Here is a 21,896-nt window from a genome sequence, read left to right on the forward strand (position 1 = left end):
CTGTCCTCTTAGCCCTTTGCTTTACGCGTTTGCGATCGATCCCTTCCTCAGAGGGATCGATTGTGGACCGTTGGCGGGGGTGCGGATGGGCGGGGCGGCGCCGGAGGCTATCCTGAGGGTGGTGGCCTACGCGGACGATGTCACCGTCTTTGTTTCTTCGCAAGAGGAGGCAGCGGCGGTGATGTCAGAAGTGGAGCGCTACGCGGAGGCATCCGGGTCCAAGGTCAACCAGGATAAGTGTGAGAGTCTCTGGCTGGGAGGCGGAGATCCCGGGTTTGATCTTCCGGACACCCTCCCCGAACCCCAAGAACATGCCAAAGTCCTGGGCATCGAATTCGGCCAGGGTGATTACCCCACGAAAAACTGGGAAGGCAGAATCAAAGGTGTCGCCCAAAGAGTGGACCAATGGAGGGGTTGGTCTTTGACCCTGAGGGAAAGGGTTGGCCTGTGCAAAGCTTTCCTGCTCCCCTTGCTAATCTACCTGGGCAGCGTCTGTGTCTTGCCAGAGCCTCTCTGGACACGGGTCTACAGTCTGTTCTTCCAGATGTTATGGGGGAACAGACTGAACCTAGTCAAGCGGGAGGTCACTTACCGCACGAGGAGACTAGGGGGTTTGAATATGGTGAACCCCGTGGTGTTCCTAGTGAACACCTTCTTGAAAGTGAACGTGGCAAACCTCTGGAAAGAGAGGGCTCCTCCGTGGGTATTCTGCAAGGGATGGTTTCAGCCTTTCTTCCAGGAATGGGAGACAGGGGGAAGAGTGAAGGATCTCCGCACACCACACGGGCATCTCCCGGCTTACGTTACCCCGGTTCTGAAAATGATCCGCCGGTGGGGTCTGGGAATGTGGGAGGTGAGGTCCCTCCCGAGGAAACTCCTCGATATGAGGGTCTTGCTTTCTCATTTTCAGAGTCCATTGGTCCTCAAAGACTGCACAAGTCGGGATCTGGAGGTTGGGTTGAGTTTGTTAAATTCTAGCAGGATCCCCAAGAAGTACTGGGACTTGACTTGGCGCTGCTTCCATGGTAAGCTGTATGTGAGGGACAATTTGAAGTACAGGAGCTCCGAGGACAGGAATTGCCCCCGTGAGGCTTGTGCTAACGTGCTGGAAAGCATGGAGCACTTCCTGCTTCATTGTCCCTTTAATACAGAGGTGTACAACAGGGTGGGGGCTTCCATTGGTTGGCCGCGGCTGGCTACTCTGTCCTACGCCGGGTGGGCCTATGGAGCGTTCGGAGACCTTGGGAGAAGGGACCGAGACACTTTATTCATAGTCAGCGCAGTGGTCAGGTATTTCACGTGGAACGCACGAGTTTTAGTCTCGACGCAGAGTAAAATCCTCCATGTGGATGAAGTCTGTAGGAACATCCTAGGTGACCTGGTGAAGGTACATTCTCTGGAGTATGAAAGACTGGGTGCCCGGAGGGCGGCCCGTCTCTGGAGGGGCTTTTCCTTCAGGGTGCCTTAGTCCGGTAGTACTCCTATATCCTGGTGGTGGGCTGATGTCTTTCCACCCTAGATTTTTGTTTTGTATTTCTGTCTCCTGGATAGAAGGTTTGCTGGCATCGAACTTGAGCCTTGGATGGTGAGTGTGTAGGTTGTGTTCTGTATATATTGTATATAATGTATAATAGGGGGTTTTAGTTAGGTTGGGTGGGAGATTTGGGGGGGGGGGGGGGGTTCTTCATCAGCGGTGATAAGAGGACTGATCTGGCCTGGTCCAGGCCCCGCCTGGGGAAAAACTTTGGGGCCTGATCCTAGCTCGGAGTAATCCTGAACTTTGTGGCCAGAGCTGGATCAGGGGTGGCGGGATAGTTAGTGTAGGTCTGTGTTTTATGTATATATATTAAAAATTAAAAAAATATATAAAATAAAAAAAAAAAAAAAATTGTTCATGTCACTATTGTGTATATTGTTATTTTTGGTTTTCTGTGGTGTGAATGAGGTGCAGTAAGGGGGTGACTAAGGTCAGGCAGTGGGACCAGTAGGTTAGTGTTAGTTCCCGGTTGTATATACGGTATATTAGGTTTAGTGTTTTATTGTATATAATCTTGTATATAGCACGGTGTTTTATGTGTATATAGGACGGTGTGAACGTTGTGTGGGATTGTATATAGTAGTATGAATGAAGCTGGGCCGGGGGTTTTATAGGTTTTATAGTATTTATTTCTTGTATATGTATATATTCCTGGGGTGATGGTGATTTTGTTCTTTCTCTGTAGGTCGGATCTTCTATTTCTGTTTAGATTTATTTTGTTTCTATTTTCTGTGATTTGTGTCGGGTTTTTGTCGTCTTGTTCTTATGTTTTGTGTCCTGTAATGTTCTTCTTTTATAAATAAAAAAGACCTACAATCTATTACTCCCTGTTACCAGCCATTACTGGGGAGAGGTGACTGTAGGACAGGTGAGTACAATCTATTACTTCCTGTTATCAGCCATTACTGGGGAGAGGTGACTGTAGGACAGGTGAGTACAATCTATTACTCCCTGTTATCAGCCATTACTGGGGAGAGGAGACTGTAGGACAGGTGAGTACAATCTATTACTCCCTGTTATCAGCCAATTCTTGGGAGAGGCGACTGTAGTGTTCTTTTACGGGATGAGTGACATGAAGTGCAGTAACTTCCCCACTATTCTCACTACAACCCCCCTCATTGTAGTTACGGATGATACATTGTGTCTTTCGCTGTTGTCCTGAGTCAAGGCCGCTCTTGTTTGCCGCCGCTGTCATATGACTTCACCTGAGAGGGGCACAGACATGTCAGCAAGTTACGACAGCGCTGGAGCAGCCCCAGCATAACCTTCAGACCCATCACTACCCCCATCATGTACCATAACCAGATCACTGTTTCTCTCACGTTGTGCTTCTCTGGACGCTGTGGATCGGCCTCGTGTGAGACTCCGGCATCTGATAATCTGGAGCCTTCACACCAAGCAGAAATTGCTGTTGATCTTCCGGACCACTATGTAGGACAATGCAATAATCTGGAATAACATTTAATTTACGCCGGATTAAAGGAATTTTATTGTGTAATGAAAAATGATGCACCTTCTCTATAGCTTCTGGGTTTATCACTGTTTTTTTTAATGATCTCTGCTTGCTGCCACTGAATGGAAACAACTGAAAACCTTAACAGACTATATATTATTCACAGCTGCAGGGTTGTCCCAGTGTATCAGTGAAGGCCAACCACAGAAGCCCTTACCTCTCAGGTGTGAGTGGAATGAGACCTCCAGTCACCCCATTAATCACGGTGATCGCTTTGCTGTAAACAGCAGCTGCGCAGTCCTCGCCCCAAATTCTCAGGTGTTAGGTGGGGGGCCGGAGGGGGGACGTGATGTTCCGGATACCACGAGGCAGCGGCTGTCACTTCCTATTAGCAGCGATCCGGCACAGTGATCATATTGGGATAATTACAAGACCGGCTTCTGCAGGCGCTTATGTAACCAGGAATCTGCAGGTTTAAGGCCAAAAATCTGTGGCCGCTAAGTGACCCCCAAAACAAACAGCGGGGTGCAACCACAAGGTAGCGGGGCACACTGCGACCAATGATCAGTTTGCTGTCAGTGAATGAAAAAATTGCTGACAGACAGCTGAAAGTTTGTTACAGTTGCATCCTGTCTGACACATTGTAACAAACTAGCACATGACTAAGATTTTTGGTGTTTGGGTCACAGAGGATTGCAACAAACCCTCAGCTGTGAGATGTATTCAGTCAGGAGCAATTTTAATCTCTTGCCAGAAATCAGAGATCTTAAAAATGGGAAGAAATTTAACACAAAATACAATAATTATCTCAATGGGCTGAAGGGAGTGGTGGGGGTTATCTGGGATAAAACATGATTTGTGTGACTGACGAGGGTCCGACCCCTGGGGAACCCACCTATCAGTGGATCGGTATGATATGAATAGACCATCAGTATGCGTAATGATCTGAGATTCATTATTCTGACACACAGTTCCAAATTCACTGCAGTTACATGAAAAAGTTATCACTACTGGCAAGGACCACTAGGGGGAGCGCACCACATCCCGCTTTATCTATGCAGCCCAATAATACTGTAACTTCTCTTATTCTCCAGTCACATCTAGAGCTGGAGAGCAGTGCATTGTGGGAGCCGACATGACTTGTGCTTCTGCTTTGGAGGTGACTAGAGTAGATGTAACTCAGCACAAGCTTTTACTAGTAGAGGGTCCTGTAAATGCAGCCAATCAGACCAGCAGATAATAAGAGTCGGGGTTCGGGGGTTTCTGGTAGTCGTTTTATTTCCAGCAGTACGGCAGTTCTCAGAACTGAATGGCATATTGTATCATGCGGATGGCAACTTCTAGAAGCTTCTCTGTGCCAGATAACAGTCAGAGTGCAGGTGTCAGGGTACACGGGCCCGGCCTCTACCACAGAGATGCAGAAAGGGGAGCGCTCTACGGATACACAATGAAACGCACAAGACGCAGGGGCCTCTGAGTAATGGCACACTCCTGGCCTCTTCAGCCCCACCTCCTGGCTCCGTGGGGGCGGTGCGCAGTCCTCGTTGGCACAGGAACACTGAACAGCAGAGTTTTTACATCTTACGGTTTATGGCACGTGGATAGTTATCGGGGGAAGGGATGAGCGCGGCCACTCCGGAACATGGAGAATAAAATAGATCTATACATTTTGGCAGTAATTTCATAGATAGATTTTTTTTTTAAATCTCTAAAAATAACATAAAAGTGGAAAAACAAAACCGGTGACGAGACATAAAACAGCGCAAAAGTCTGAACATGTAACAGCCGTGGCGAAGGCATCGCCTCCTGTGTACATGGGGGGAAGGGTGCAGTGCACATTATGGGGGGACGGGGTTAATAGTTTCTATGTTTTATACTTTTTACATTCTGTAGATTAGGATACTTTTTTTTATTCCTTTCTGTAGACGACAAGACACGAGGATAACGCTAAAGCTTGGAGACGCCACCAGTGCTGACAATAATATACTGTCCACCGAGACTAAGAACCTACGGGAAGCTCGAGAGGTCAATGCCGCGCTAAAACACTAACAATAGCCACACTGTAATGGAGGGGCCGGCAAGGGGAGGAGTTAAAGGGGCACTCCAGCCTTCATGTCACTCTGTGTTATATTTTAGGAAAGGACCCAAGTAGCGATTTCCTAATATATTGTTAGTAACAGATTTGCTCCCGTCAGCTGTGAGAGCGAAGCAAACGTAGACCGGGAGGATCGTCACCAGGAGCTTTCAGGGCTAACGGACACTACGGCAGCCTGCAGGGGACAAACAGGACACAATTCCTACAAATCTGGAGCCCTCAGGAAGAGATTCTACTATTTAAACCATGTAAGGCGATTACTATTTAAGCCATTTCCTGCAAAGACGGAGGTGCACTTTAAGTCAACAGAGGTGGCTCCAGTCCAGCTGCCGGCACATAAACGGAGAGAGGACGAGTGACCACCATCTTGGCGGCAGCGAAGCACACGGACACAGGCAGCATAAGTCCTATCTTCACAGGTTAGTGGTTCATCCGAGGACCATGATATAAAGGTGCGCGTCTTGAGGCCACATGACACCTCGCACCTGTCTTCTGATTTGCGGGTCCCCACAGGGCGGCCATCGTTGATATAAAAATATTGTTCTGACCCCCCCCCCCCCCCTTTAAATCTACAGGGGCGAAGAGGATGCGTTGTTTTGTTTTTTTAGCGCACATGCAGCAGCAGGTCCAGGTTAAGAAGAACCCAAAATAAATTTAAGGGTGATGTGCCCCTTAAAGGTGCGCATAGACAAGGAGACAGGGCGAGCATGCAGGTGGAAAAAGAAAAAGGGTGACCAGAGTGTAAGTAGAGTGGCCCTTAAAGGGGCAGTGACTAGACAGGAAATGCGGAGCAAGGGGGAAAAAAAGGTGGGAAAGAGAGGAGGAGAGAGGGGAAAATAAAGTCAGGGTGGTTAGTTGGTTAAACATGGCGGCAAAGCCTGGAGTCTGCTGCTATATGACACAGTGGTGACCCCCAGGATTTGGGGGTAGGGCGTTATTTGGGGGTAACTATAGATGGGTCCGCACCAGGATACATTGTAACACTGATAACCGTGTCCGTTTTATGGTATCGCTAGTCGCTTGCGGGATTCTCCTATGTGAGGAGGTTTTTTTTGGCTACTCGGTCCGACTGTAGGGTTGATATGGAGGAGTGTGGGGGTCTTATTTTCCTCCTGTATTTGCTCGCCCCGCGGTCCTTACATCAGCAACACCTCTACGAATCTACAACAAAACACACGTGAAATACGTTAGAGAGTGGCACAAACAACGGGGAAGTCATCAGTGCCATCGTGTCCCACAGTACGGCCATCACTGACATCATCTCTGCTTGCGGTCAGTGAGTAGCAGAGACGGAGAACCTGCCCTGACCCAACACTGAGGTAGATTACAATCCTAAATCTTGCAGACTAAGGGCCTGTTACATCGTATCAGCATCCGGGCTGGATGTGACTCTAATGAACCCTCAGCTGCAAGAAAATGTCAGGTCAGGAGGGGTCATCAGCCTCAGACTGGGACTAAGAACGCTTCTATTCACTGACAACAAGCGGAGATCTCAAACATAATAAAGAAAAAAACAACTTCATTTCAAGGGTAACCCTTAAAGGGTAAACGTCGCAGTGCATCGTCCTAATGCTGCGCCCCCTTTTCTGCACGGATCTTGAGACAGAATTGTGAGTGCAGCTCTGGAGGGTTTGCACAGAGGTTACATTTCATTACCTCGCACTTTGGTGCAATGATCTGCAGACCAGTGTAAAAATTAACGTCCTTTATTATGAGGCTTGAGGAGTCGTCCCCTCAATAAAAAATAAAATATGAACCGCAATATTACACAGAGGACGGCGGGACCACCGAGAACAAACATGGAGATGTGCGGACATGCTGCAGAAGCTCGGGGGACGGCGGTGACAAGACTCACTATACACTTATGTCTGTACAATATACACAGATTTTCAGTCCGATAATCCGGAAACACTGATACTCTGGTATGGGACGACTTCTGTCATGTCTGTGATCCATACTAAGACTCATACGCTTATCATCCTGGGGTACAAAGAGCATACACAAGCTGCCACACACAGTGGGCATTAACAATGGTGACTTTTTTGGTGCCACATTGTCCTCGGCAAAGCACATCTTAGGCCAATCTTCGCAGGTGCACTATAGCATGTAACGGTGTCCGTGCCAATCTCCCACATTTCCAATAATTCGTCGTGAGATGAATGGCAGATTATCTGACTTTTCTGGATATGTGCGTCATGCCAATCTAACCAGATGGAGCTGTGTCCATGTTGGAGGGCACTAAGGGGCAGAGCTATGGATTTAGGGGCAATTCTGGGGATTTACAGCCTCTGCTCTGTTACTCTTACACCCCTTGTGCGGCCATGAACGCAGTGTCTATATGGTGGGGTGCCGCTCCCCTACCCCATACAGGCAGAAGGGCCTAGATGTAGGTTTTAGCACCTTTGGCGTTTTTGTCCAGGTACACTTCGACGTAGGACGTGGGGACGTAGCCCTCCTCCTCCTCGTTCCTGCGGATCCGTGTCCAGCCATCGCCCTTGTCTTCCTCAATGACGCTCAGCACTTCTCCCTCCGCCACCGAGATGGTTCCTTCGTTTTCACCTGGATGGACAAGACAGAGTCAGCGCCGATCCGGTCAGATGCGATGACACGGGTGAATGGTGCAGGGAGAGGGCACAAACATTACCATCAAAGGGGTATAAGGCCTTGCAGGTTCCTATGGTGGGGAGTGGCTCCTCATCATCGAAGTCGTCATCAAATTCCGTGGGTGTCACCTTCACCTCCGTCTCCTGGCTCTGATCTTCTGTATAACTCCCATCCGGACTGCTCAAGAGACAAAGTCATACAATCACTATAGCAACACACCCCACGGCCAGAAGGGGGCACCCCTGTCCAAGCCCTACACTCTCTATATACCGCCACATACAGTTAGGTCCAGAAATGTTTGGACAGTGACACAAGTTTTGGCATATTAGCGGTTTACTAAAACATATTCGAGATACAGTTAATCAATATGGGCTTAAAGTGCAGACTCTCATCTTTAATTTGAGGGTAAGGAGCTGAATAGGCCAAAAAATAGTAGAGGTAGGTCAAATATACAATAATCAAAAACAAAAGCAAGACCCCCAAACACCAGTATTATTCAAACAATAATATTTGTATTTAATTTACACATAATTAAAAAAAGACTTAAAAAACATAAGCGGGGACAGTGAATCACGAATGAATGAAAAAACTGGATGAACAGTAAACAGTCCATAAATACAGTTAGTTTATACCATCGTACATGATTAAAGTTTTAAAATATAGCCTTCGTGAATTATGAATGAGTATAGCATACTTCTAAGACACTATGCAGCATGCGGATACTAGTCTACAAAAAAAGGGAGAAAAAGTGCTGTAGTGGGAAGGAACCCCAAAACTCCGCTGAGCTCAGTGAATGACAGGACACCGCTCGCTGAGCGCAGCTCCGAGGCCCGCTCGATGGAGCGAGTCATTCTCCCTGGTGTGAGAGGTCAGATGGGTTACAGAGGGGAAGGACATAGAAGGAGCAGAATAAGAGTCTCAACATTGTCCCTTGCTCACACTGATCAAGGTGCCAGCAAGGGAAAAATGATGATGGCAGCGATCAGCACCCAGCGCTTGGGAACTGCGCTAACTGTAACGCTGATTCCCAGGCGCCGGTACGAGTCACACTGATGTGGCACACGGTTGCCACAAATATGCCACAGACACGAATATCTCCGGTACTGTTTTTTCTGGTACAGGAAATATCAGAACGTGTGAAACCGGCGTTACTCTTTTTCAGAGGTTCAAAAAACTGTGGCTGACAGCACGCCTAATAAAAAGACGGACACCATGGGATCACAGGCCAGACAGCGTCCACGGTGCCTCCATCTGCCTCATTACAGGGAATCTTCAGCCGGGGGTTCTGTCTGAATCACACATTTCACAGATTTACACAGAAACCCCGGTGTAAGCGCAGAGTGCAGAATAAATGTGAGCCGAGCCTTACTGCGATCTTTGGGAGGCAGAATGAACAAATCAGCAGCAGGTGAAGAATTGGTTTTATTTATTTTCTACACCGTTCCTCGTGCGGTGTAAGTGATTAGACGACTTTATTCTTTGGGTCGGTGCGATTACAGCGATACCAGATTTATATCGGTTTTTTTATGAGTGACTGCTGGCACACACTAAAAAACGTTTTTTTTTTTTTTTTTTGCAAAGACTAGTTTTTGCATCGCCATATTTTGAGAGCTATCATTTTTCCATATTTCGACAGACAGTCATACAAGGGCTTGTTTTTTGAGGGACAAGTTGACGTTTTTATTGGTATCGTTTTCGGGCACGTGACATTTTTATACCTGTATATCTGTAAGTGCTGTGAATGTCGCATGGCTCATATTTACACTATTGCAAGATCGGAGGTGCAAGGTAGGGAGAGGGGCCCAGAATCGTCCTGCGCGTCACCCAAACTGAGAACGGCACACAAAAGTCGGATTTTGGTAAGAACTTACCTGTAAAATCCTTTTCAGCGAAGGAAGGAAGGGAGACACAAATCCATTACTTAGTGGGTAGGCGGAGCCCCATAGGATAGTTCACCTCAGATTACAAAAAGTGACGACCGGCCCCTCCAGTATAAAGGCTCCTCCTACTCCCATGTTCTCCAGTCCGTACACAAGCTAAGGAAGAGCAGACAACACCAGCAGGACAACACATCCCCTTCTGAAAGTTCAGAAATGAGAGAAAACAGGTTATGTAATAGAAACACACAGTCCTAGGCATGCCTCACTGGACCTGACAACTGTGTAGAGCTGGCGATACTGGAAGGAGAGCCGTAGAGCGCTAAACCCAGTCCAGAAGATCGACATCAGGAAGGAGACGCGCTGCATCTAGCAACACAAAAAAACCACTTCTGCCCTGGGAGGGTGCTGTGTCTCCCTTCCTTCCTTCGCTGAAAAGGATTTTACAGGTAAGTTATTACCAAAATCCGACTTTCAGCAGCAGAAGGGAAGGAAGGGAGACACAAATCCATTACTTAGTGGGACGTCCTAAAGCAGTACCTCACTTAAGGGTGGGAAATAGTGGCAGAATCTCCAACACCCCAACAACTTAGGCAAGAGCGCAAACCACGCTGAATAAAGAAAAAATAAACAATAAAGAGATAACAAACCACCGCTGCCTGCAGGACCCTGCGTCCCAAGGCCGCATCAGCGGAAGCACTCACGTCCACTTTATAAAACTTAGTAAAGGTGTGAACAGAGCGCCAGGTGGCTGCCCGGCAGAGCTGCGCTGCCAAGGCCCCCTGACGAAAAGCCCACGATGAGCCAATGGCTCTCGTGGAATGAGCTTTAACTTTAACCGGACAAGGCTCGCCCTTGAGCCGGTAGGCTTCCAGGATAGCCAAACGGATCCACCGAGCTATCGTGTCCTTGGAAGCACGTTGACCACGCCGACGACCAGCCGGAATCACAAAAAGAGAGTCCGACTTCCGAAAACCTTGTGTGATTGTAAGCTAGAACTTCAATGCCCGCACTAAGTCCAAAGAGTGCAAGGCCCGCTCCCTTGGATTCTTAGGTTTTGGACAAAGGGAAGGCAACACAATGTCCTGATTAATGTGGAATTGTGACACTACCTTAGGTAAAAAATCCTCACGGGTACGAAGCACCACGCGATCCGGAAGGAATTCCAGAAAAGGAGGCGAGCAAGATAGTGCCGCCAACTCCGACACCCTTCTCAAAGAGGTGACTGCCACCAAGAAGGCCACCTTCCAAGAAAGTAACGAAAGTTTAGCAGAATCCATAGGCTCAAAAGGCCTATGCTGAAGGGCTTCCAGGACTAGATTAAGCCGCCACAGAGCCACAACTGCCCTCCGCGGCGGAAACAGACGTGCGACTCCGCGAAAAAAAGAACACACATCCCTGCGTGAGGCAATAGCCCTTCTAAAAAGTGCGAAAAGTGCAGATACCTGACCCCGCACAGTACTAACCGCTAGACCCCTGGCCAAACTATATTGCAAAAAAGCCAAGAAGTTGGGGATGGAAAAAACCCTCGGGTTTCTTGAAGATCCAGAACACCATGAATAGAAAGATTCCCAAGTTCTGTGATAAATCCTAGTCGTAGCTGGACCCCTGGCTGCCCGCAAGGTAGCAATGACCTCGGGCGAAAACCCGCGACGGGTCAGGATCTCGGTCTCAAGAGCCACGCCGTCAAACAAAGTGACCTCAGGTCCGGATGACGAATGGGCCCCTGGCTTAACAAGTCCGAGCGAAGGGGTAGTGGAAACGGAAGCGCAGCTCGAAGAGATACCAGCGTCGAATACCACGCTCTTCGTGGCCAATCCGGTGCTACCAAGATTACTGATACTCGTTCGAGTTTGATCCGTCGGATTACCAGAGGAAGTAAGGATATCGGCGGAAATACATAGACCAGCTCGAACTGGTCCCACGGGGCTACTAGAGCATCTACCGCCACAGCCTCCGGATCCCTGTACCTGAACGTCGGAACCCTGGCATTCAGCCTGGACGCCATCAAGTCCACCTGAGGAGTCCCCCAAGGGGAACACAGCAGAGAAAAAACATCTGGATGGAGACTCCATTCCCCAGGATCCACCTGCTCGCGACTGAGGAAGTCCGCCGAGATATTCAGCACACCTGGGATGTGGATCGCAGAGATTGCTGGAATCCTGGACTCGGCCCAAAACAAGATCCGAGAGACCTCCATCATGAGTCTGGAACTTCTCGTCCCGCCCTGATGGTTGATATATATGCGACCGCCGTCGCATTGTCCAACTGAATCCGGACCGGTAGACCGTTCAAAAGGACCGTCCAATGTTGGAGGCAGAGAAATATCGCTCTCAACTCCAAAATGTTGATCGGGAGAGACGACTCCTCTGACGACCAGACCCCCTGAACCCAGAGGTCGTTCTAAACTCCCCCCCAACCCGTCAGGCTGGCGTCGGTGGTAATCACCGACCACCTCGGAAGAAGGAAGGATTTCCCCAGGGATAGAGTCTCTGGACGTAACCACCATCCAAGAGACTCTCGCACCCTGCGGGAGATAACGACCGAGCGATCCAGAGAAGTCAGAGATCGATCCCAATGTGTCAGAATAAGATTTTGGAGATCCCGGGAATGAAATTGTGCAAACGGTACTGCTTCCATAGCTGCCACCATTTGACCCAGAAGGCGCATGCATTCCCGAAGGGACATTGACAACGCCGACCTCATAGCCTGGACCAGAAGCCGAAGGTTCGCCTGTTTGACAGGAGGCAGAGACACAACTGCCCGAACTGTATCGAAATGCATCCCCAGGAACAGAATGGACTGCGCTGGTTCCAATGACGACTTCTTCCAATTGATCAGCCACCCGAAGTCCATCAGGTACTGAAGGGAGAGGTCACGAGCTGTTATCGCCTCCTCCGCTGTGGGCGACACTATGAACAGGTCGTCCAGGTAGGGGAGGATCGTAACCCCTTGTCTTCGAAGAAGCGCCATGAGAGGAGCCAGAACCTTTGTAAAAACCCTGGGTGCCGAGGCCAACCCGAATGGTAGGGCCACAAACTGGTAATGGGTTTGACCTATGGCGAAACGCAAAAAACGCTGGTGAGCCCTGCCGATAGGGATATGCAAATAGGCGTCGCGGATGTCGATAGACACCAAGAAATCGTACTGCGACAGGGTCGCTATCACCGAACGGAGAGACTCCATGCGGAACTTCCGTGTTCGGACGTAAATGTTCAAATCTCTGAGATCCAGTACCGGGCGAAACTTGTCCTCCTTTTTGGGGACCACAAAAAGGTTGGAGTAAAAACCCCTTCCCCCTGGTCTTCCGGAGGAACCTGAACCACCACACCCTGCTGCAGGAGAGAGTCGACCTCCTGTAACAGTGCAGCAGCCAGCCTTGGCACGGATGGAATGCATGTCTGACGAAACCTGTCTGGAGGTGGAGAATGAAACTCTATGAAATAGCCTGCCGACATAACCCACGTCACCCAGGCGTCCGATATGTGGGATGCCCAAATTGACCCGAATTGTAGCAGACGACCTCCCACCCGAGAACCCTCGGGGGGATCTCTGGCGTCAATTAGCCTTAGCGGATCTTTTGTCAACCTCCCGTCTGTCCTGACGGGACTGTTGCTTCCAAGGAGTACGAGATTTCTGGGAGGATCTGCCGGAGGACGAAGGACGACCTGATCTCCAAGAAGGCTGACCGAATCGTCCCCTGGTCCGAAAGGACCGATGACCTCTACCGGGCCCTGACCTGCCAGATGTGGATGCTGCTGCCTTCTTTAGAGGCAGGGAAACATCCTTGTCCTTGGCAATCAGCTCCGAAAGGTCCGAACCAAAAAGCTGACTGCCCCTATATGCAAGACTAAGCAAACCTTGCTTGGATACTGTATCTCCGGTCCACTGCTTAAGCCACAGTGCTCTTCTAACTGTGACGGCCGAAGCTTGAGCTTTGGACAAAATTGAAGTAGTGTCCAGTACTGCATCCCTGCCATAACACATGGCTTCTTCCATCAGCTGAAAAAGCCTTTCCACTTCTAAACGCGGAGTCCCATCTTGCCATGCCGTTCGCAGCTGATCCAACCACCGCAGGGAAGCCTCACCAGCCCACATGGCCCCTAAGGCCGCTCGGAAACAATGACCTGAGGCTTCATAGATGGATTTCGCCGCTGACTCCGATCTCCTGTCCAGAGGATCCTGAAGATTGGCTTTCCCTTTAACCGGAAGCAAGGAGGACTTGCTCAACTGAGACAGGGATATATCCACCTCGGGAGAAGGAACCCAATCAGTGACCATCTCCTTAGCACAGGGATACAGAGCATCAAAAAACCGCATCCCCTGGAAGCGTTTATCCGGACACCGGCGCTCCTTCTCCACTGCCTCGTTAAGTTCCTCATTCGCAGGCAACGTTGGACGAGCACGGCGCATTTCCTGATATAGCCGGGCAGACTTAGACGGTCTTGCCAGCTCTTCAGACAGCTGTAACACTTCCCGCATGTCCTTAATAAGCACATCTAAGCGGCCTGAAAGTGAAATAGAGCGACCTCGTTGATCCTCTTCCTCGGAATCAAAGATTTCCTCAACCGAACTCGTTGGTGAAACCGAAACCTCTGATGCGCTGTGCGAGGGAGATAGTGCCACAGTCCTGCGGCACTTTTTTCCTCGTGGCGACGGATGCGATCTGGCTGACACCCACTGACCCAGCAGGCTAGAAAGACTATCAATGGAGCGAGTGAGCGCTTCCACCTTAACATCACTAAGGGTCGAACTTGACGTCGTGGAAGGCCTGGGTGTATCAGAAGCGTGCGACAGAACTTGGAACGGATCAGGAGAGCGGTCAGCACTCCCAGGCCCCTGATCCGACATGCCACCCACACCAGATGCCAGGATGTTACAATAAGGATGGCAAATAAAAGTGTGAAAATTGCACAGCCTGTTTTCAAAACTCTTTTTTTTTTTTTGTATGCCTCAAGCTCTGAAGGGTTAAAGCTCACCCTTAGAGAGAGCTACCCCAGAGCTGCAGAGCAAATAATTTAAGTTAATCATCTGGGAGAAGCGCCCTCAAACACAAGGTGTTTCCCCAGGAAAAGAAAAAAGAACCCTAAAGAACCATTCTGTTCAGAAGGGGTTAATATCACTGCAACTAAAATACTACACTGCCTACTAAGGTCAGCGAAGTAAATAGTTTCAAAAGAGAAGCGGTAGCGCTCACTATGTCTCCCTAGCAGGTTAGCCAAAGTGAAAAACGCTGTCAGGGAACCTCTGCCAAAGGCAGAGGGAACTCACCGATACCGCGGCGACCGCTCCTCCTGAGTGTGTGGCGGTGGACGGGGAGCAGAGAGCAGGAGGTGCCCGATGGAACACGGAAGCAGGAGGAGAAGCAGGGACCGACACAGCGCGCGCCCAAACCAAGAGCTTCCTGCCTGAGATATGACGGCAGGAAGCCAGGAGACGCTAAGCCACGCCCCCCCGACAGAGCCCGCGCTATTCAAGCGAAAAGAACGCTAGACAGAGAGCTTCCTGCCTCTATGAAGGCAGGAAGCAAGAAAAGAAAAATCGTGCGCTAATAAAGAAAAAAATGTGCGCTTATACAAAAAGCAATGTGGGGCCACATATAAACATTACTGGCCTCCGTCTCTGCTCCCCCCAGTAAAGGCAGCGTCTGCAATAGACAAAAACACACATGCAGTCACACTTATAGAAACTGCGGCTGCTGCCGCAGCCGTTAAGGCACTCTTATACAAAACAGCACTTACCCGGCTGAACGCCACAGAGATCCTCAGGGATGTGTGGCGCTGTGGCCCTTTGCTCCCCCCTACGGCGGAACACGCAGGGACCCCCAGATGTGGTGTGCGCCTCCGCCAGGGAGCGTCCTGTATCCCCCGGGACTGGCAGGCTTCTGTGGGGACCTCCTCAAGGGGTACACAGAGCAGCCAGGGGAGGGTCAGGGGTCTCAGTAGTGCCGAGACCCCCTGAGACCTCTAGACCACGGGGGTCCAGGTCTCGCTGGATATAAAACAAACTCTTCTGAGGAGCTGCCGAGGCAGCGACTATCCTCTGAGACCTCAGATAAAAGACTGGAGAACATGGGAGTAGGAGGAGCCTTTATACTGGAGGGGCCGGTCGTCACGTTTTCTAATCTGAGGTGAACTATCTTATGGGGCTCCCCCTACCACTAAGTAATGGATTTGTGTCTCCCTTCCTTCCCTTCTGCTGCTGAAATATCCCGCTTCCTCAACGTTCCCAATGTATAGACAATGGGCTGTTTAACCAAGGTTCCCATATTTTATCAGTTTTCTTCTTTGCCTTGAGTGTGTGGGCCAGAGCCCTTTCATATTGACAGTTCGTGTTCAGTCTGGTCACTATCTCCCCCACCGTAGGGATGCCCACTCCTTTCCATTTAGCCGCGATAGCTGATCTAACTGCGATCAGAATATGTGACAAAATTCCTCTAATTTCCCAGGGGACATCCATTAATCCTATATGAAGTATTCCCATACTAGATGTTATCTCTAGGCGAGTCCCCAGTACATCCTGTATCAAACTATCCAATGCCCCCCATAGTGATTGAAGTTTTGGACAAAACCACCACATGTGGCCCAACGAGCCTTCCCCATTGCATCCTCTCCAACATAAAGATGATGATTCAGACCCGAAGTGTACCATCTGTGCCGGGTAGTAGTACCATCTCATGTGCGTCTTTTTAAGCTGCTCTAGGTGGTTTAAACATGATGAAACTCGCTGGACCTCATCCAAACCATCCCGCCAGTCCTGAGGGTCCGTCGAAATTCTTAGATCCCGTTCCCAACGAGTCATATACGTCAATTTATCGTCCAGATCAGGGTCGTTTAGAGCCCTATAAAGTATAGAAACACCCTTAGAACCGGTCTTAGAGTGGAGAAAGTAACCCATAGCCCTTTTATCCTTAGGTAGAATAAAAAAGGGGGATGTCTGTGTAGAATGGAGTAAATGCCTTATTTGCAAATACAGGTAAAACAAGGGCCGTAGGTCCGGGAATCTCATAACTAGTTTATCAAAAGGAATTACTACATTGTCCTCCAGCAGGTCTGCTAGCGACTGAACTCCAGCTGACACCCAACGTTGAAGGTTAATATATGGAATATGATATTCTAGAGCTCGTAAAGAGATTTCAGTCCTGGGGAGTAACAGCAGTTTGGATGCCAAATTCCTCCAACAATGCATAGTAGCCTCCGATGTTGGTAACTCGGCGACCATAGTGCTTCGCTTAACGACTTCTGTCTCCAATATCAATCTGGTAGAATGGTTTCGGGCAAGTAAGGACTCTATTTGCAACCATTTGTGGCCGCTGTCCATGTTCCACCAGTCCCTGATTCCCGTCAAGACCGCCGCTCTATAGTAGGCTATGAGATTGGGCATGCCCATCCTTCCATGTCATATGGATAATACAGAAGTCTACTAGACACCCTCGGTCTCCTATTGTCCCAAACTTAATTATTAGCCAGTCTTTGAAGGGTATTTATGATTTTAGAAGGGATTTTAATTGGGATACACCTAAAATAGTATAAAATTTTTGGAAGGACCTTCATTTTAAAAATATTTAACCTGGCTATCCACGATGCAACAACGTTTTGTAATACCGCCAGCTCCTCCAGCACCGTATTTATCAGTCTAGTAAAATTTACTTCCACCAATTGTTTTGAAAGGGTTAAGTTGATACCCAAATACGTCATTCCTTCCTGCGCCCACTGAAAAGGGTATGCCCCTTCCAGTCTTTGCCTAAGTGACAACGGAACAAGAATCGGCAGGACAACCGACTTAGCTGCATTCAGTTTATAATACGAGATGTTTGTAAACGTTTTGAGATTGGACATAATGGCAGAGAAGGACCTGTCCAGATCAGTGCACGGGATAACCACATCGTCTGCATATAGACCGATTTTGTGGGAGGACTCCCCCACTGAGATGCCCGAAATCTCTGAGTTATTTCTAATCTTTTCAGCCAAGGGCTCCATACATAAAGCAAATATGACTGGAGATAAGGGGTAGCCCTGCCGTGTCCCGTTTGTTATGGGGAAGGATTCAGAGAGGAAACCAGACGTCAAAACCTTAGCGGAAGGAGTGGAGTACAATGCGTTAATCGCAGACAGAATAGGTTCTTTTAGTCCAAATTTAAGCAAAACACTTTTAAGGCATCCCCAGTGCACCCTATCAAACGCTTCCTCAGCATCTAGCGACAGGAGTGCACTGGGGAGGCCGCTCAACTCTGTCACTTTAATCAGATCCAACATCCTCCTCGTACCATCTTTAGCTTCCCTACCAGCTACAAAACCAACGTGATCCGAGGATATCAGGGAAGGAACGACATGATTTAGTCTAACAGCCAAGAGCTTGGTAAAGATCTTTACATCACTATTCAAAAGTGCTATTGGTCTAAAATTACCTGGAGAATCAGGGGTCTTTCCAGGCTTAGGCAATGTGACGATGGTAGCCTCCAAATTAGGTACTGCTACCTTTCCAGAGTCTCTCCAGGTATTGTATAACCTGATAAGGTATGGGGTAAGAATTTTTTGGAAACCACGATAGTACTCGTTAGCTATGCCGTCCAGGCCAGGGGTCTTATGACATTTGGATGAATCAATAACATCTTTCAGTTCTGCTTCTGTGAAGGGGGCATTCAATAATTGTAACTGTTCCCGGGAAACCTTCGGGAGCTTCAAATCACTCAAATATTGATCAATATCTGACAATATCAATTGATCATCAACTTTTAAGTTATATAAAGATTTATAGTATGCAGCAAAGACTGCAGCTATGTCCTTCGGACTTCTGGCTATCAACACTTTCGAGTCCCGTAGATGATCTATTCTGGATTTAGCCGCCCTTTTCTTGACCCGCCTGGCCAAAACGGCTCCCGGCCTATCTCCCATGGCGTAGTGACTAAGTTGGAACTGGCGGAGGTTATATTCATATACTGCCAGCAGATCAGAGCGCAGTTTGAATCTGAGCCGATATATGGCCTCAGTGGTAGACGGGGAGGGGGAGGTTTTATTTAATATTTCTAGCTTTTTCAACTCAGTCAGGAGGTCAGTCCTGTGTTGCTCCCTCTTTCTTTTCAATTGTGACGCTTGTTGTAAGAAGACTCCCCGTATCACCGCTTTGTGCGCTGTCCATAAAGTCTCGTCGGAAACTGTGCCATTGTCGTTTAATTCAAAATAAGATGTCAATTCTGCTGTTGCTTTTGTCATTATAGAGTCATTCAACAATAGAGAGGTGTTTAGTCGCCAGTGTGGTGTTGGGTTGAATTGGTGCGCAAGATGTACATGTAGGTAGATCGGTGCGTGGTCAGACCACGTAATCGTTCTAACCTCCGCAGATATACAGTTATATGAAAAAGTTTGGGCACCCCTATTAATCTTAAGCTTATTTTTTTATAACAATTGATGTTTTTGCAACAGCTATTTCAGTTTGATATATGTAATAACTGTTGGACACAGTAATGTTTCTGCCTTGAAATGAGGTTTATTGTACTAACAGAAATTGTGCAATCTGCATTCAAACAAAATTTGACAGGTGCATAAGTAAGGGCACCCCACCAAAAAAGTGACATTAATATTTAGTAGATCCTCCTTTTGCAAAAATAACAGCCTCTAGTCGCTTCCTGTAGCTTTTAATGAGTTCCTGGATCCTGGATGAAGGTATTTTTGACCATTCCTCTTTACAAAACAATTCCAGTTCAGTTAAGTTTGATGGTCGCTGAGCATGGACAGCCCTCTTCAAATGATCCCACAGATGTTCAATGATATTCAGGTCTGGGGACTGGGATGGCCATTCCAGAACATTGTAATTGTTCCTCTGCATGAATGCCTGAGTAGATTTGGAGCAGTGTTTTGGATCATTGTCTTGCTGAAAGATCCATCCCCTGCGTAACTTCAACTTTGTCACTGATTCTTGAACATTATTGTCAAGAATCTGCTGATACTGAGTGGAATCCATGCGTCCCTCAACTTTAACAAGATTCCCGGTGCCGGCATTGGCCACACAGCCCCAAAGCATGATGGAACCTCCACCAAATTTTACTGTGGGTAGCAAGTGTTTCTCTTGGAATGCTGTGTTTTTTTGCCGCCATGCATAACGCCTTTTTGTATGACCAAACAACTCAATCTTGGTTTCATCAGTCCACAGGACCTTCTTCCAAAAAGAAATTGGCTTCTCCAAATGTGCTTTTGCATACCTCAGCCGACTCTGTTTGTGGCGTGCTTGCAGAAACGGCTTCTTTCGCATCACTCTCCCATACAGCTTCTCCTTGTGCAAAGTGCGTTGTATAGTTGACCGATGCACAGTGACACCATCTGCAGCAAGTTGATGCTGCAGCTCTCTGGAGGTGGTCTGAGGACTGTCTTTGACTGATCTCACCATTCTTCTTCTCTGCCTTTCTGATGTTTTTCTTGGCCTGCCACTTCTGGCCTTAACAAGAACTATCCTTGTGTTCTTCCATTTCCTTACTATGTTCCTCACAGTTTAAACTGACAGGTTAAATCTCTGAGACAGCTTTTTGTATCCTTCCCCTGAACAACTATGTTGAATAATCTTTGTTTTCAGATCATTTGACAGTTGTTTTGAGGAGCCCATGATGCCACTCTTCAGAGGAGATTCAAACAGGAGAACAACTTGCAAGTGGCCACTTTAAGTAGCTTTTCTCATGATTGCATACACCTGGCTATGAAGTTCAAAGCTCAATGAGGTTACAAAACCAAAAAAAGTGCTTTAGTAAGTCAGTAAAAAGTAGGTAGGAGTATTTAAAACAAGAAAATGATAAGGGTGCCCATACTTATGCACCTGTCAAATTTTGCTTGAATGCAGATTGCACATTTTCTGTTAGTACAATAAACCTCATTTCAAGGCAGAAACATTACTGTGTCCAACAGTTACAATTACATATATCAAACTGAAATAGCTGTTGCAAAAACACCAATTTTTATAAAACATTAAGCTAAAGATTAATAGGGGTGCCCAAACTTTTTCATATAACTGTACATCTATTGAGAGCTCTATTGTCTACTAGGAATAAGTCAATCCTACTATATGACCCATGTCGGAGAGAATGAAAAGTATAGTCCCTTTCACTGGCGTGAGAGTATCTCCAGAAATCGTGCAGACCAAATTCATGGACCAACTTGCCCAATTCTCTCCGAGGGCGACCCAATCTAGATGAGCAGTCTAAAGTACCATCCATTGGCATGTTAAAATCCCCGCATACAATAACCTCCCCTTGTTTAAGTGTTGAAATGGTAGAGAGGACTTTTGCACAAATGGGAGCTGGGCAGAATTTGAGGCGTATAGTGCTGAAATAGTATGAGGGATCCCATTCAATGTACACACCAACACCAAGTATCTACCCATGGGGTCTGTACACATCTGAATGTTCTGGAAGGCCACCGAATTTTTTATCATAATACAGATTCCTGCTGTCTTAGTCAGGGCATTTGCAAAGAATATATGGGGGAATTGTGCCTGATGCAATCTATGAGTATCAGCTGCCAATAAATGCGTCTCTTGCAGACACACAATATCTGACTTCGATTTCCGCACCTCCCTCCACAACATAGAGCGTTTGGCAGGTGAATTTAACCCTTTCACATTCAACAAGAGAAATTGTATACTCATAATTACACATAAAGGAGGAAATTGTTATGAGCCGCATACAAAAATCCAATTTTTCTCTCCCCCCTCCCCCACCCCACCCCCCCCATGAGCCATTCACTGAAAAAAGCACATATGTCCTTAGAACGATCAGCAGTTACGTCAATAGAGGAAATATACCTCAAGTTAAATTGGAAAAAAAAACCAGATAAAAAACAATAAAAAGAAAGAGAAAACACAGAGGAAAAAAGTCCGCAGAAAAAACCATAGAGAAAACTTCAGTCAAAAAAGCAAATTCTTCAGACATAAATCTGACCACGGGGTCCCGTGAGATTTTCAAATCTCGCTGTCACTCAGCAAGATTTCTCACAGTCCAGAGGATCACCAACCAGACGACTTCCGCCGAACAACAGAGAACCGTCAGTCAATAAGCCAAAAGGCGCTCAGAGTTCAGAAAAGAACAAAGGGAAAAAAAAAGGTCAGTAATCCTCTAACAGCTCCATCTCAGCCAGGATAGCATCCTCGCCTCTCTTTCAGGTCAATACCCATTCCTGCGCAATTTTCTTGCCTTTAGCAGGTTGTCTAGGAGCATAGGCAGGCAATCTTCCAGGATGCCAATTTCTCTTCCGCTTGTTTAGGGGTAAAACACGCTACCACGCCACTGTCATGGAGTATTAGTAGTTTTACTGGGTTGAATCCCCATCTATACCGTATGCCGGCCTC

At 47.8% G+C, this 21,896-nt stretch overlaps 1 protein-coding gene across 15 annotated transcripts in view; it reads right to left on the reverse strand.

Annotated features, from left to right (window-relative positions):
- Positions 1-4,242: 4,242 nt before the first annotated feature.
- FNBP1 (formin binding protein 1) overlaps positions 4,243-21,896 on the reverse strand; it is a 122,295-nt gene continuing 104,641 nt past the window's right edge. For 11 of the 15 annotated variants that reach the window (XM_073640729.1, XM_073640730.1, XM_073640728.1 and 8 more), the window contains 2 exons: positions 7,730-7,869; positions 7,451-7,644 (listed from right to left, as the gene is read on the reverse strand). In XM_073640729.1, the coding sequence (XP_073496830.1) occupies positions 7,466-7,644; positions 7,730-7,869 (319 nt within the window). In that variant the 3' untranslated portion in view covers positions 7,451-7,465. Of the gene's footprint in view, positions 6,247-7,450; positions 7,645-7,729; positions 7,870-21,896 lie in introns of those variants that run through there. The other 4 variants (XM_073640726.1, XM_073640719.1, XM_073640732.1 and 1 more) reach the window with 2 other exon arrangements.

Source organism: Phyllobates terribilis, unplaced genomic scaffold (genome assembly GCF_046119375.1).
Source record: "Phyllobates terribilis strain yellow unplaced genomic scaffold, ASM4611937v1 Scaffold_7__3_contigs__length_470593459, whole genome shotgun sequence".
Taxonomy (NCBI): domain Eukaryota; kingdom Metazoa; phylum Chordata; class Amphibia; order Anura; family Dendrobatidae; genus Phyllobates; species Phyllobates terribilis.